This window comes from Ascaphus truei, chromosome 1, assembly GCF_040206685.1.
Source record: "Ascaphus truei isolate aAscTru1 chromosome 1, aAscTru1.hap1, whole genome shotgun sequence".
Taxonomy (NCBI): Eukaryota; Metazoa; Chordata; class Amphibia; order Anura; family Ascaphidae; genus Ascaphus; species Ascaphus truei.
The window spans coordinates 353,417,948-353,434,124 of NC_134483.1; the positions used below are offsets into that span (position 1 = coordinate 353,417,948).

General features: G+C 47.4%; 1 protein-coding gene across 1 annotated transcript; it reads left to right on the forward strand.

The window, feature by feature from the left end:
* The first annotated feature begins 9,588 nt into the window (after positions 1-9,588).
* On the forward strand, positions 9,589-10,848 carry LOC142498728 (uncharacterized). Its single transcript, XM_075607102.1, has one exon. It carries the CDS (start codon positions 9,589-9,591, stop codon positions 10,846-10,848), a length of 1,260 nt encoding a protein of 419 aa, XP_075463217.1.
* The last annotated feature ends 5,329 nt before the right edge of the window (positions 10,849-16,177 follow it).

The following is a 16,177-nucleotide window of genomic DNA, read 5'->3' on the forward strand; positions in this document are numbered from 1 at the left end:
GGTGTGGGTGGGTGTGGAAATGTGAGAGTTTGTAGCACAACTAAAAGTGTGTGTGGATACTATGTGGTCCCTATTGGTGTATATGGATGGAAAAATAAGGAGTATTAGTATGTGTGAGAGACAGCTGTGTGTGCATACATATAGCACAGTATGTACAGACATGGCCTTTAGCGCTCATGGGAAGAGAGTTCGCTAGTGTCAGTAATGACTCATAAAATTTCGATCTCTGTTTAGGCCACTGCTAAGTGTCCCGAACAGTTGCATAAATTTGTATTCATGCAACCGTCTCTCTTTCCAAGAGACACTGTTTTTAAGTTATCCTTGCTTCATTCATTGTAACATCGCCGGAAGAAGAGATCAGTGTATCTCGAAAGCTCGCACAAATAAAAGCATTTCGTTAGCCACAGAACGGTATCATCTATTTATTTTTTGATTATTGAAGCTCGGCTAACACGGTACTGATACCTCTACACATATATATATATATATATATATATATTAATTGAAAGATTCAACAGCGCCTGGGTGTGTACTAGCCCCACAGTAGACTCCTGACAACAAACAGACCACAACAAATATTAGCACAGATGACCCGTATAAAACAATTGTAAAAATGTATTATTATAAAATATCTATAGGAACTCAGATGGTGGTCATAAGTATTGATGGTGAGTGTGTGTAAAATATAAAAAATGTAAAAATTGTATATGTATAATTGTTGTGTGTTAAAAAATATATTGAATAAAAAATTGTGAATGATGAACTATTATTGCAAAAAACACTGAAAAATATGATTATCAAAATATAATATGACTAGGTGAAATGTATTAACCAAAAAATTAAAATGTTAAAAAAATAAAAAATAAAAAAAAGTGTAAAAAATTAACTAAAAAAATATATATGTGTTTTCCACAAAAAAGTTGATAATTTTGTATGGAGATTACAACGTCCGGGCTGCTTCTTTTTTGGGGTCAGCACCTCCCAGCAAATTCTATTGGAGAAACAAGAGATAAAGCGCCCGATCCATGTGTAAAATCTGGTAACAAAATTTTAATAAAAAATCACAAGACAAATGCACACTCACAATTTGGCAATGCAAATTAAGCATTGTATGGGTAAACCCATGCGCCAGCAAGTAGCTGCTCGCCGAATGTTTACTTCAGTACATCAGACCTCACTGCTACCGGTGCATCACAGTCGATGTCCCTCCGGAAATTCAGGTATACAGTCTGTTGTTCCAGCATTAGATGCTGTGTGTGGCTCAGGGAACGTCCTCCCTCTCCTGGCAGCAGATGCACGAGCTATTCCACCAAACGTAGCTCCTTGAAACCACGTGCCCTACGTGTACGCGTTTCTTCCGATTGACGGATTTCATCAGGGGATAACGTGCATTCTAATTTGGGCTATTATTTAAAGGAGTTTCCATCCAATTGAAAAATTCAAGTAAAATATGCCCAATATTGCCCTAATTTGGGTCATGTGTGCTAACCATATTGAGTTGTAATTGAACTACTTTGTACATATTAACTAATAACTATATAAAACATAATGATGTAGATAAGATGAAATATAATCAAAATACAGATATACAATAGATTTCACATTTATAAGCATGTAACTGCAAATATATATTAAAACAACGTTATCAACTTGTTTTTAGAAGTTGCTATGTTTATATTAAATTGTTATCCTTTATTAATTGGTAAATGAATAATAGATAATTGCAGTCACATGATTGTGAAGCAACACTTTTTGAATGTATAATCTGGAATTAATAAAATGACAGAGACATAGAAATTCATTATTACAATGTTAGTAAATGTTTACTCTTAATTTAGATGGATGTATAGTAATATTATTGTATCATTATGATATGGGCTTTTTTTTGGATAGTATAGATATAATGAAATAAACATATAAGTGAGATATAAGATGATTGTTTTCAAATAATACAATTAACCATTTAAACACTGTGTTGAATAGCTTGTATCTTAATAAAATTTACTTAGAAAAGCAATTGTATATTGATCAAAAGTTGATCACTAAATAAAAATGAGAGAGAAGCCTTTTGGCGAAACGGCCGTAGGAGCAGAGCTGTGACAGCACCCCTCCATCCTGTGACCCGTGTGCCTTACCATACTGCGTGAGACTTTCCTCCGTTTTACTGCTGATGTCCCACTGCAAGACTTTGGTCTTTATCATCTGATTCTCCTGCTGCCTGACTGAGTAACGCTGGTATTTATCACTGGATTTCCTCAGTGCTCTGTGCACACCATACACAGCAGCGCTCTATGTCCCTGTGTTATTCACACACCACCACTGCTCATTATTTTTGAGCTCTGTATCTCAGGGGACTTTATATTGTATGAGCGCTACCAGTGCACTTTATAGATTTACCACTGCTGCTACTTTTTTTACATGTGCAGCTCAATTTGGGCATCACTTTATTCAGCTGATTTACAGCACATTTAAGGGTCACAACTTTATGTATTTCTAGCTATGTGCCTAATTATCTCTCATCATCATTAAGAGGTTTATGTATATTTACTACAATATATATCCAATCTTTCTCTTGTGGTCTGTATCTACTTACCATTTATATTCATTGCTACTCTTGTTCTGGATCGGCCGATCTCAGTAAACATTACTTGGGGAGAAATATTTTTCCCCTAGTTCTGTTATGTTATATTTGTAATGATATATTGTTACCCTGCTTTGGCTCTTATCAGACCAATTGTACCTCTTTGATGTTTTTACGTTGTGTCGCATAGCGATCTGACATGTGATTTGTGTGGGTCTGTCTTTTGTGTTTTTTATACTCTTTGTTAATAAAGTCCATTTCTATTTTTCATAATTCAGCATTTGAGTGCACCTTTTTGACCCTACTCTCCCTCCTTTTTAGTCATATTATTCCCTTGGGTCGGTAGCACCACCAGAGGGTTACCTTTTACCCTGACCTCTGGTTAACTGATTATTTAATCACACAAGGGTGATTTGATTGCGGCATCTATTGTGTGTTCCATATATATATATATATATATCTTATAATATATTATTGAAAGCACTGCCTGCCTGCCTGCCTTCCTGCCTGCCTGCCTGCCTGCCTGGATGTCCGGTGTCCCTAGGGACAATGCCATTGCACCTTTGGCCTGTCACTCCGCCTCAGGCCATGCCCGCCCCCGCACCATGCCCGCCCCCGCACACCTGTCATTGGTCGGCCATGCCCGCCCCCCCCCGCACCATGCCCGCCCCCGCACACCTGTCATTGGTCTGCGGCCAGCACCCCGCACCATGCCCGCCCCCGCACAACTCTCATTGGTCTGCGGCCAACAACACTGACACACTGTCACACCCCTCACTGAGCTACACCACTGACACACTCTACCACCCCTCACTGAGCTTTGGGAATCGCTGCACCTAACCCTCACTGCTCTGAGACATTTGCACAACTGACAGATTTGAAACTTTTTTGGGACAACCCTGACCACCTGCTACCTCACCACCTTCTAACAATCAGGTACAGACTCTTCTCTCTATAAATACTCTTCTCTCTATAAATACACCCACATCCACACACCGCCTCTTCAAACCACCACCCTCGCACACCCCCACCCCACACTCTGCTCCAGGGCTACCGACTCAGCATTAACCACCATTAAACACCCCCCCCCCCCCGCTCATCACCTCCACCGCGTGGTGCTCATCCGGAGCCATACTGACTTGCCATTAACACCCCCCCCGCTCCTCACCTCCACCACGGACACCATTATTAACACCCCCCCCCCCCGCTCCTCACCTCCACCACGGACACCATTATTAACCCCCCCCACCCCCCGCTCCTCACCTCCACCACGGACACCATTACTCATCCGGAGTAAAATACACGCCATTAACAACACCCCCCGCTCCTCTCCTCCACCGCATGGTGCTCATCCGGGGCCATACTCATCCACTCACCCACCCCCCTCATCCTCTCACCCCCCCGCCTCATCCACTCACCCCCCCCCTCATCCACTCACCCCCCCCTCCTCATCCCCTACCCCCCCTCCTCATCCCCTCCACCCCCCCCTCAACCACTCACCCCCCCTCCTAATCCACTCACCCCCCCTCCTCATCCACTCCACCCCCTCCTCATCCCCTCCTCATCCACTCACCCCCCATCTCATCCCCTCCTCATCCACTCTCCCCCCCTCCTCATCCACTCAGCCCCCCTCCTCATCCACTCACCCCCCCTCCTCATCCCTTCCCCCCCTCCTCATCCCCTCCCCCCCCCAACTCATCCACTCCCCCCCCCAACTCATCCACTCCCCCCCTCCCCCCATCTCATCCCCTCTTCCCCCCCTCCTCATCCACTCACCCCCCCTCCTCATCCCCTCCTCATCCACTCCCCCCCCCTCATCATCCCCTCCCCCCTCCTCATACACTCCCCCCCTCCTCATACACTCACCCCCCACTCCTCATCCACTCCCCCCCCTCCTCATCCCCTCCCCCCCTCCTCATACACTCCCCCCCCCCATCCTCATCCCCTCCCCCTCCTCATCCACTCCCCCCCTCCCTCCTCATCCACTCCCCCCCTCCCGCCTCATCCCATCCCCCCCTCACCCCCCCCCTCACCCCCCCCCCACAACATCACCCCCCCCCCCAGCCCACATCATCCCACCCCCCCACCACACATCACCCACAACCACATCCACCCCCCCAGCACACATCACCCCCCCACGCCCACATCACCCCCCCTCCCACCCCACATCCCCCACCCTCCCATCCCACATCCCCCACGCTCCCACCCCACACATCCCCCACCCTCCCACGCCCACATCCCCCATGCCCACATCCCCCACCCTCCCACCCCACATACCCCAACCCACATCCCCCACGCCCACATCCCCCACCCTCCCACCCCACATCCCCCACGGCCACATCCCCCACCCTCCTATACCCCACATCCCCCACCCTCCCACCCCACATCCCCCACCCTCCCACCCCACATCCCCCACCCTCCCACGCCCACATCCCCCACGCCCACATCCCCCACCCTCCCACCCCACATCCCCCACCCTCCCACCCCACATCCCCCACCCTCCCACCCCACATCTCCCACCCCACCCTCCCACCCCACATCCCCCATGCCCACATCCCCCACCCTCCCAACCCACATCCCCCACGGCCACATCCCCCACCCTCCCACCCCACATCCCCCATGCCCACATCCCCCACCCTCCCACCCCACATCCCCCACACCCACATCCCCCACCCTCCCACCCCACATCCCCCACGCCCACATCCCCCACCCTCCCACCCCACATCCCCCACGCCCACATCCCCCACCCTCCCACCCCACATCCCCCATGCCCACATCCCCCACCCTCCCACCCCACATCCCCAACGCCCACATCCCCCACCCTCCCACCCCACATCCCCCACCCTCCCACCCCACATCCCCCATGCCCACATCCCACACCCTCCCACCCCACATCCCCATCCCCCACCCTCCCACCCCACATCCCCCACGCCCACATCCCCCACCCTCCCACCCCACATCCCCCACATCCCCCACCCCACATCCCCCATGCCCACATCCCCCACCCTCCCACCCCACATCCCCCACCCTCCCACCCCACATCCCCCACCCTCCCACCCCACATCCCCCACGCCCACATCCCACACGCCCACATCCCCCACCCTCCCACCCCACATCCCCCACGCCCACATCCCCCACCCTCCCACCCCACATCCCCCACCCTCCCACCCCACATCCCCCACCCTCCCACCCCACATCCCCCACGCCCACATCCCCCACCCTCCCACCCCACATCCCCCACGCCCACATCCCACACCCTCCCACCCCACATCCCCATCCCCCACCCTCCCACCCCACATCCCCCACGCCCACATCCCCCACCCTCCCACCCCACATCCCCCACCCTCCCACCCCACATCCCCCACGCCCACATCCCCCACCCTCCCACCCCACATCCCCCACCACGCCCACATCCCCCACCCTCCCACCCCACATCCCCCACCCCACATCCCCCACCCCCCACCCTCCCACCCCACATCCCCCACCCTCCCACCCCACACCCACATCCGCCACCCTCCCACCCCACATCCCACATCCCCCACCCTCCCACCCCCCATGCCCACATCCCCCACGCCCACATCCGCCACCCTCCCACCCCACATCCCACATCCCCCACCCTCCCACCCCCCATGCCCACATCCCCCACGCCCACATCCCCCACCCCACATCCCCCACGCCCACATCTCCCATGCCCACATCCCCCACGCCCACATCCCCCACCCTCCCACCCCACATCCCCCATGCCCACATCCCCCACGCCCACATCCCCCACCCTCCCACCCCACATTCCCCACGCCCACATCCCCCACCCTCCCACCCCACATCCCCCATGCCCACATCCTCCACGCCCACATCCCCCACCCTCCCACCCCACATCCCCCACACCCACATCCCCCACGCCCACATCCCCCACCCCACATCCCCCACCCCACATCCCCCACCCCCCACCCTCCCACCCCACATCCCACATCCCCCACCCTCCCACCCCCCATGCCCACATCCCCCACTCCCACATCCCCCACCCCACATCCCCCATGCCCACATCCCCCACGCCCACATCCCCCACCCTCCCACCCCACATCCCCCACGCCCACATCCCCCACCCTCCCACCCCACATCCCCCACGCCCACATCCCCCACCCTCCCACCCCACATCCCCCACGCCCACATCCTCCACGCCCACATCCCCCACCCTCCCACCCCACATCCCCCACGCCCACATCCCCCACCCTCCCACCCCACATCCCCAACGCACACATCCCCCACGCCCACATCAACACCCCCCCCCACGCCCACATCGCGGGATGCTCCTCACCTCCCCAACTCAGCTCACACACACAACAGTCACACACACCCACACAACACCACCTCATCCACACACAACACTCCTGTGCTTATACGCCGCACACAACAACTATTCAACAATCCCCTAACCCCCAACAACACCCTAACCACTGGAAACACACCTCCCCTTCACCTTGCTCCCAGACATACTACACTCAATTACATTTAAATTCACACGGCTGACCACCAAACCCCCTTTGACATCAACCCCCCACCCCCCCCAAACGTGTACAGCAACACACCCCCTACGCCACGCTAACTCAGCTCTTCGTTTAAATAAATTATATTTGGAACACAATTAAACTGGAGCCGTCTGTGTCATTTCTTGCACAAACACTCAACTCACCAACACACACAACACCCACACATAACTCACACACACCTGCACCAAACACACAAGAAAAATTCCTACATACACACACACACACACCTCTGAGCACCAAACAAACAACACTCACACATACACCCACAACACACAACCAACACTTACAAATAACACTCAATCACACCCCCCACCACCAATCGCACACCCAAGACTCACAACTCTCACTCGCTCACACACCGCACACTCAATCACCAACACATAACACACAACACCACACTCACCCACCCACAAACACCACACTCAATCAACAACACACTAACACATACCCACACCACACTCGCACAACCACCAACCCCACACTCACACACAACCAATACTCACACACACCACTAAAAAAGTACACATACACACACTATTCACACACAAACAACATTCACACAACACTCACAATCAACCACCAAGACACATAACATTCAAACACACACACACACCACACAACAACCAGTAAACAACCATAAATACTGTCACACTTAACCCATTTACAACCCTTTCACAGACCACTGCCGGATGCCTTGAACACCTCTACACCTGAACGCTGTTCCATCCAAGTCTCCGTTGACACAATAACATCAGGAAGTATACTAAACACACACACACTGCAACACTTCGCTAACATCACACATCACACCTACCGCAACACACACACAATATACTTTAAACAACTCAAGTTACACACACAACACCTCTACACCACCTACAATACCGCACTTCAAAACAACAACACAAACAACACCTCTTGCCAACACAAAACATGCCACCAAAAAAACACCTTCGCAAAACTAAACATACACACCCTGACAATGAACCTCACACGCACACACACACAACAACCATATATAATACAACACACAATGCACACACAAATTTCACACACTTTGAAATGCACACACAAAATCAAAACAACCAACTCCCACAAAAACACACAATCGCTCAACAACAAATACTCACAAACACAACATCAACACTAACAGATACCACACAGCAACATCACACACTACTTCCATATAATACACACACACCAGCTACATCAAAGGGACAAATAAACATACAGCATCATAACACACAAAATCATCAACACACACACACACACACAACATCACCTGATAATCAAACACTACAGCGCCAAACACGCCTTGCACAACAAAGAGACAGAGCCAGAATCAGAAGAGCGACACAACGAGAACACCAACAACAAAAACACAGAGACACACACAGTACATCAACATCCACTCAAACTCAAGAACACCATGAGTCACACCTTGCAAAACAACAACAAAGTAGTACAAGACCACCAACTGTACACACTACACAACAGCATGCGGCATACCTTGCAAAAGACCAACAACGGGCTAAAAGATCACGCGCTGCAGAGACTACAGAACAGCATGCGGCACGCCTTGCAAAAAACCAACAACGTGCTACAACATCACGCGCTGCAGAGACTACAGAACAGCATGACGCACGCCTTGCAAAAGAACAACTACGTCGTGCAATATCACGCGCTGCAGACACTACAGAACACCATGACGCACGCCTTGCAAAAGACCAACAACGTCGTACAAGATCACGCGCTGCAGAGACACCAGAACACCATGACGCACGCCTTGCAAAAGAACAACAACGTCGTACAACATCACGCGCTGCAGAGACACCAGAACACCATGCGGCACGCCTTGCAAAAGAACAACAACGTCGTGCAATATCACGCACTGCAGAGACACCAGAACACCATGACGCACGCCTTGCAAAAGAACAACAACGTCGTACAATATCACGCGCTGCCGAGACACCACAACACCATGACGCACGCCTTGCAAAAGAACAACAACGTCGTACAACATCACGCGCTGCAGAGACACAAGAACACCATGCGGCACGCCTTGCAAAAGAACAACAACGTCGTACAACATCACGCGCTGCAGAGACACCAGAACACCATGACGCACGCCTTGCAAAAGAACAACAACGTCGTACAACATCACGCGATGCAGAGACACCAGAAGAACAGAAAATACGGCTGGCTAAAAATACACTACGAGCTACAACATCAAGAGCCACAGAGACTCAACAACAACATGAAACACGCCTTGCTAAAGACAGAACAATACGGCGCACATCAAGAGCACAAATAAACACAACAACACAGACAGTACAAGAACAACAACAACACACACATACTACATTAACGCATTCAACACATTACACTTTGCTACGCGCTGCTTTTCTATATAATCCACACATACTATACCACCAACATCCAAACGTCAACATTGGACACATGGACACTATATGCCGCTACTGTCAAGCAAAGAAATTGCACAAGGAATCAGCTGGAATGTGCTGCAGCAATGGCAAAGTTCACCTACCACCTCTACACTCACCACCAGATCCACTTATTTCATACATGTCAGCCACAACTTCAGAATCTAAACATTTTCTACAAAACATACGCAAATACAACTCCTGTTTCCAAATGACATCCTTTGGTGCTACATCTATAGTGGAACAAATAGGATTTAAAACTACTTTCAAAGTACAAGGTCAAGTTTACCACAGGGCTGGCTCTCTGCTCCCATTACCAGAACAAGATCCACAATTCTTGCAAATTTACTTCATGGGTGATGAACAACAACAAGCTGATCAAAGATGCCATTGGATACCCAATACAAGACGTGATATTGTCATCTCCTTACTAAGGATGTTACATGAACACAACCATCTCATTAACACATTCAAAACATCACTTGAACTCATGCCAACTGATGACTATAAAGTCATTATCAGAGCCGACAAAACACCAGTGGGCCAACATGAACGTCGCTTTAATGCTCCACAAATCAACGAAGTCGCTATTGTTATAGCAGGGGAACAATTTAATACACGTGACATCATTCTTCAGCGACGTGCTCATTCACTCACACGCATTTGTGAAACACATCGCTCATATGATGCTCTTCAATACCCTCTCATACTTTGGAACGGGGACGATGGCTATCACTTCAACATCATGCAAGTAGACCCAGCTTCCCAAGCAAACACTAAAAAAACTGTCTCCGCTATGGACTTCTACGCATACAGATTAATGATACGAGATGCATCGCAAAACCACATTTTACATTGTCGCCAACTATTTCATCAGTTTATTGTTGACATGTATGCTAAAATTGAAAGTGAGCGTCTTCTATACATACGTTTACATCAAAAACAACTTCGCGTTGATCAATACATACATCTAAAGGATGCTGTTGGCAATGATGGTCACGTTGACAACATAGGCAAAATGTTAATTCTACCAGCAACATTCACAGGAAGTCCTCGACACATGCACGAATATGCTCAAGACGCTATGGCATATGTTCGAGCGTATGGACGACCAGATTTTTTTATTACATTTACATGTAATCCAGCTTGGCCAGAAATAAAAATTGAACTTGCGCATGGACAGGCACACAGCGATCGACACGACTTAATTGCCAGAGTATTTAGACAAAAACTAATCACATTAATTCACATCATCACTAAGGGCCTCATGCAGTAAGCCCCGATACAAAATTTTCGGCACGAATTGCGAAAATGTATTTTTTGGGCGATTTGCCCTTGCAGTATTCAGTAAGGGCCGAATCCTTCCGATCCCTGCTGAAGCACTGCGAAAGCAAAGCTGCCGATGAGCTGTGGCGATACAGCCTGGCTCCCGATAAGGCTCCCGATAAGCCTTTGGTGCCGATAGATGTTTGCAGCTGAGAGAGACAAGCCGCTCTCTCAGCGCAAACTTCGGCACCAAAAAAAGTATTTAAAAACAACTTTTATTTATACTCTACATGTGCAGGGGGTCTTCGGAGCTGAACCGCGTTGGTTTGAGGTCCGGGGACCCCCTGCCCCCCGAGATACAGGCCCCTTTATGAGGTGCCGGTATCCCTCGGCGTTTAAAGGTCCCGATCACGTGACCGCGGCCTGTAAACAAACCAGAGGGATACCGGCACCCCATAAAGGGGCCTGTATCTCGGGGGGCAGGGGGTCCCCGGACCTCAAACCAACGCTGTTCTGCTCCGGAGACCCTCTGCACATGTATAGTATAAATAAAACACACACACATCAATAAAGACTCGTTCCTTACCTTGGCGGCTATGTGCAACGGTAATGAAGCAGCATGAATCTCTTTTTAATTATACTGTACAGTGAGCAGGGGGTCCCCTGAGCTGAACCGCATTGCTTTGTGGACCAGGGACCCCCTGCTTCCCGAGTTACAGGCCCCGGTATGTGTCATCGGGTGGCAGTGTCGCCGCCATGTTTATAGCGTCCCTGCAATAAACATGGCGTCCACACTGTAACCGATGGCCCAAACCGGGGCCTGTAACTCGGGAGGCAGGGGGTCTCTGAGCCACAAATAAATGCGCTTCAGCTCAGGGGGCCTCCTGCTTCCGCACAATATTATTAAAATACATTAATGCTGCTTCATTACCATAGCGGATAGCCGCTAAGGCAATGAAGGGGTTAACGCATAGTAGCATGTTTATTGGGGACAAATGCCCCCAATAAACATAGCAGCAATACACAACATACAGTATAGTAATGGGCAGAATGACTATTATCCACAAATGGATAATAGTGCAGTTGTCCATTTACAATACTTACACAACAATAAAGACTTTAAATACATATAGCACTCACCCATGTCCCACTGCCACGATGAAGGCCATCCTCATCTTCATCCTGCCCATGCCCCATCCGCTTCTGCAAAACAAACACAAGAATTACAACATCCAAATTAATGTCCCCTAACCCCTTAATCACCATAGCGGTTATTAACCGCTACAGTTATTAAGGGGTTAAGCCACCATCACCCACATACCCTCCCCCACAAAGCCCCCCAACCACCCTCACCCAATACCCACAGGGGAGTCCTACCAAATACCCTTGGGCCTAATACCCCCTCCCCCAGCACATACAGTACAATAATGTGCCAAATAACTATTATCCACATAGGGATAATACATTATTTGGCCATTATTAAACACATTCAATAACGTTAAAATGTAAATAAAATTGTACTAACCTCATCAATAAGAAGTCTCCGTCGCCAGCATCATCCTTGGGGTCCGTTGCCAACATTAGAAATAGCCACAACATTTCAATATCATTAACATAACACTGAACCCCTTAATCACCTTATCGGGTACTAACCTGAAAGGTAATTAAGGGGTGAAGCCATCCTGCAATGCCTACAACAGTTATGCATAACATCTTCAGTGAAATAAAAACCAATTGCCTAACCAAATTCCATTTAATCATTCAATCTGTAGGCTCACATGCCTCATAAAACATTGCATTTACAGTGTATACATGTAGCATAACATGTAAACTGCATGTACACGCTGCAAATCAATGTTAACAATACAATAATGCCACTCAAATCGCCATACATCACAAGAAGTATATTATTTAATACAATAAACTCACCATCAATGAATTACCACACATCAATTACATCCCTAAACAATTAAAATACCATCCATACCAATTACACAATGAACTAAAGCTATCCTAACAGAGAACCACTTCAAAACATAGAAAAAAGTACACCAACAAATACAATATACTAAAGCAAGGCTTTCCATATCCTATTGTACGGCCTGGAAGCCCAAAACTTACATCTGTCTAAAAATAAAATACATTTAGCACACATCAATGCATAGCCACAATGATTAACAATACAGAATTAGAAGCTTTAACAACACTATCATTTCTTACCCTGTATATATATCTGTACACATAGATACAGACATACATACAGTGGGAAGAAATGATATGCATTATAAAAAATGAAAACATGAAAAAGCAACACAAAAAACAGTTACATTAAGTACATTTCTTTATTTAACTTACCATTACTTGCCCCCACCGACTCCCGTTGATCAGCTTACTCACGAACCAATCCACGACACCATCCACGACACCATCCAGGAACAAATCCACGACACAATCCAGGAACAAATCCACGAACCAAACCAGGAACCAATCCAAGAACAAGTGCAGGAACCAATCCAGGAAGCAAGCCACGAAGAAATCCAAGAAACAATCCACGACACGATCCAGGAACAGGAACCCATAAAAGAAAAAAACATAACAAATTAAACATTAAAATAATAAAACATGACAATCAAGGGTTGTACTAGTTTTATTCTTAGTGAATCTGTATTACAATACCTTGTTCCGGGGTCTTCTTGACATCCGGTGCCACGCCCTGGTCTTCAATCTTCAGGAGGAGGTCCGTCCTCCTCGGCATCTGCCTTCAAAATGAGACGACATAGGCTTTTATAGGCCTATGACGTCACATTTGTCGTCATATGGTTCCCACGGCCCTGATTGGGCCGTGAAAACCATGTGTTTTGGCCGATGTAAAAAAATTGATGACGTCACTTAAAGGCAATGCCAGCACAGCCAATCAGAATGGCTTTGCTGCTATTGCCTTTAAGAAAACGTCATGAAATGACACATGGCCGGACTCACATGGTACTTGAACCAATCAGAGTAGGGATGGAGTTCCCACGCTCTGATTGGCTGGCTTACCATGTGAGTCCGGCCATGTGTCATTTCATGACGTTTTCTTAAAGGCAATAGCAGCAAAGCCATTCTGATTGGCTGTGCTGGCATTGCCTTTAAGTGACGTCATCAATTTTTTTACATCGGCCAAAACACATGGTTTTCACGGCCCAATCAGGGCCGTGGGAACCATATGACGACAAATGTGACGTCATAGGCCTATAAAAGCCTATGTCGTCTCATTTTGAAGGCAGATGCCGAGGAGGACGGACCTCCTCCTGAAGATTGAAGACCAGGGCGTGGCACCGGATGTCAAGAAGACCCCGGAACAAGGTATTGTAATACAGATTCACTAAGAATAAAACTAGTACAACCCTTGATTGTCATGTTTTATTATTTTAATGTTTAATTTGTTTTTTTCTTTTCTTTTATGGGTTCCTGTTCCTGGATCGTGTCGTGGATTGTTTCTTGGATTTCTTCGTGGCTTGCTTCCTGGATTGGTTCCTGCACTTGTTCTTGGATTGGTTCCTGGTTTGGTTCGTGGATTTGTTCCTGGATTGTGTCGTGGATTTGTTCCTGGATGGTGTCGTGGATGGTGTCGTGGATTGGTTCGTGAGTAAGCTGATCAACGGGAGTCGGTGGGGGCAAGTAATGGTAAGTTAAATAAAGAAATGTACTTAATGTAACTGTTTTTTGTGTTGCTTTTTCATGTTTTCATTTTTTATAATGCATATCATTTCTTCCCACTGTATGTATGTCTGTATGTATGTGTACAGATATATATACAGGGTAAGAAATGATAGTGTTGTTAAAGCTTCTAATTCTGTATTGTTAATCATTGTGGCTATGCATTGATGTGTGCTAAATGTATTTTATTTTTAGACAGATGTAAGTTTTGGGCTTCCAGGCCGTACAATAGGATATGGAAAGCCTTGCTTTAGTATATTGTATTTGTTGGTGTACTTTTTTCTATGTTTTGAAGTGGTTCTCTGTTAGGATAGCTTTAGTTCATTGTGTAATTGGTATGGATGGTATTTTAATTGTTTAGGGATGTAATTGATGTGTGGTAATTCATTGATGGTGAGTTTATTGTATTAAATAATATACTTCTTGTGATGTATGGCGATTTGAGTGGCATTATTGTATTGTTAACATTGATTTGCAGCGTGTACATGCAGTTTACATGTTATGCTACATGTATACACTGTAAATGCAATGTTTTATGAGGCATGTGAGCCTACAGATTGAATGATTAAATGGAATTTGGTTAGGCAATTGGTTTTTATTTCACTGAAGATGTTATGCATAACTGTTGTAGGCATTGCAGGATGGCTTCACCCCTTAATTACCTTTCAGGTTAGTACCCGATAAGGTGATTAAGGGGTTCAGTGTTATGTTAATGATATTGAAATGTTGTGGCTATTTCTAATGTTGGCAACGGACCCCAAGGATGATGCTGGCGACGGAGACTTCTTATTGATGAGGTTAGTACAATTTTATTTACATTTTAACGTTATTGAATGTGTTTAATAATGGTCAAATAATGTATTATCCCTATGTGGATAATAGTTATTTGGCACATTATTGTACTGTATGTGCTGGGGGAGGGGGTATTAGGCCCAAGGGTATTTGGTAGGACTCCCCTGTGGGTATTGGGTGAGGGTGGTTGGGGGGCTTTGTGGGGGAGGGTATGTGGGTGATGGTGGCTTAACCCCTTAATAACTGTAGCGGTTAATAACCGCTATGGTGATTAAGGGGTTAGGGGACATTAATTTGGATGTTGTAATTCTTGTGTTTGTTTTGCAGAAGCGGATGGGGCATGGGCAGGATGAAGATGAGGATGGCCTTCATCGTGGCAGTGGGACATGGGTGAGTGCTATATGTATTTAAAGTCTTTATTGTTGTGTAAGTATTGTAAATGGACAACTGCACTATTATCCATTTGTGGATAATAGTCATTCTGCCCATTACTATACTGTATGTTAGGGGGGTATAGGTGTTGTTGGGTATATATATATATATATATATATATATATATATATATATATATATATATAATTATTTAATTATTTATTTAATTCGTTATTGTGGTGCTGGGGTGTTTTTTTTTTTATTATTGTGGGTAGTGGGGGTGTGTGAAGGGGGCATTAGCCCCAACGGTGGGTGTTTAGGGCTTGCGGGTGGGTAGCGGGAGGCCTTAACCCCTTCAGGACCGTAGCGGTATTAACCGCTACGGTCGTGAAGGGGTTAAGTGCCCCCGCATCCCCCCCGCAAGTCCTAAACTCACACCCAGGGCCAAATACCCCCCTCACCCATCCCCGCTACCC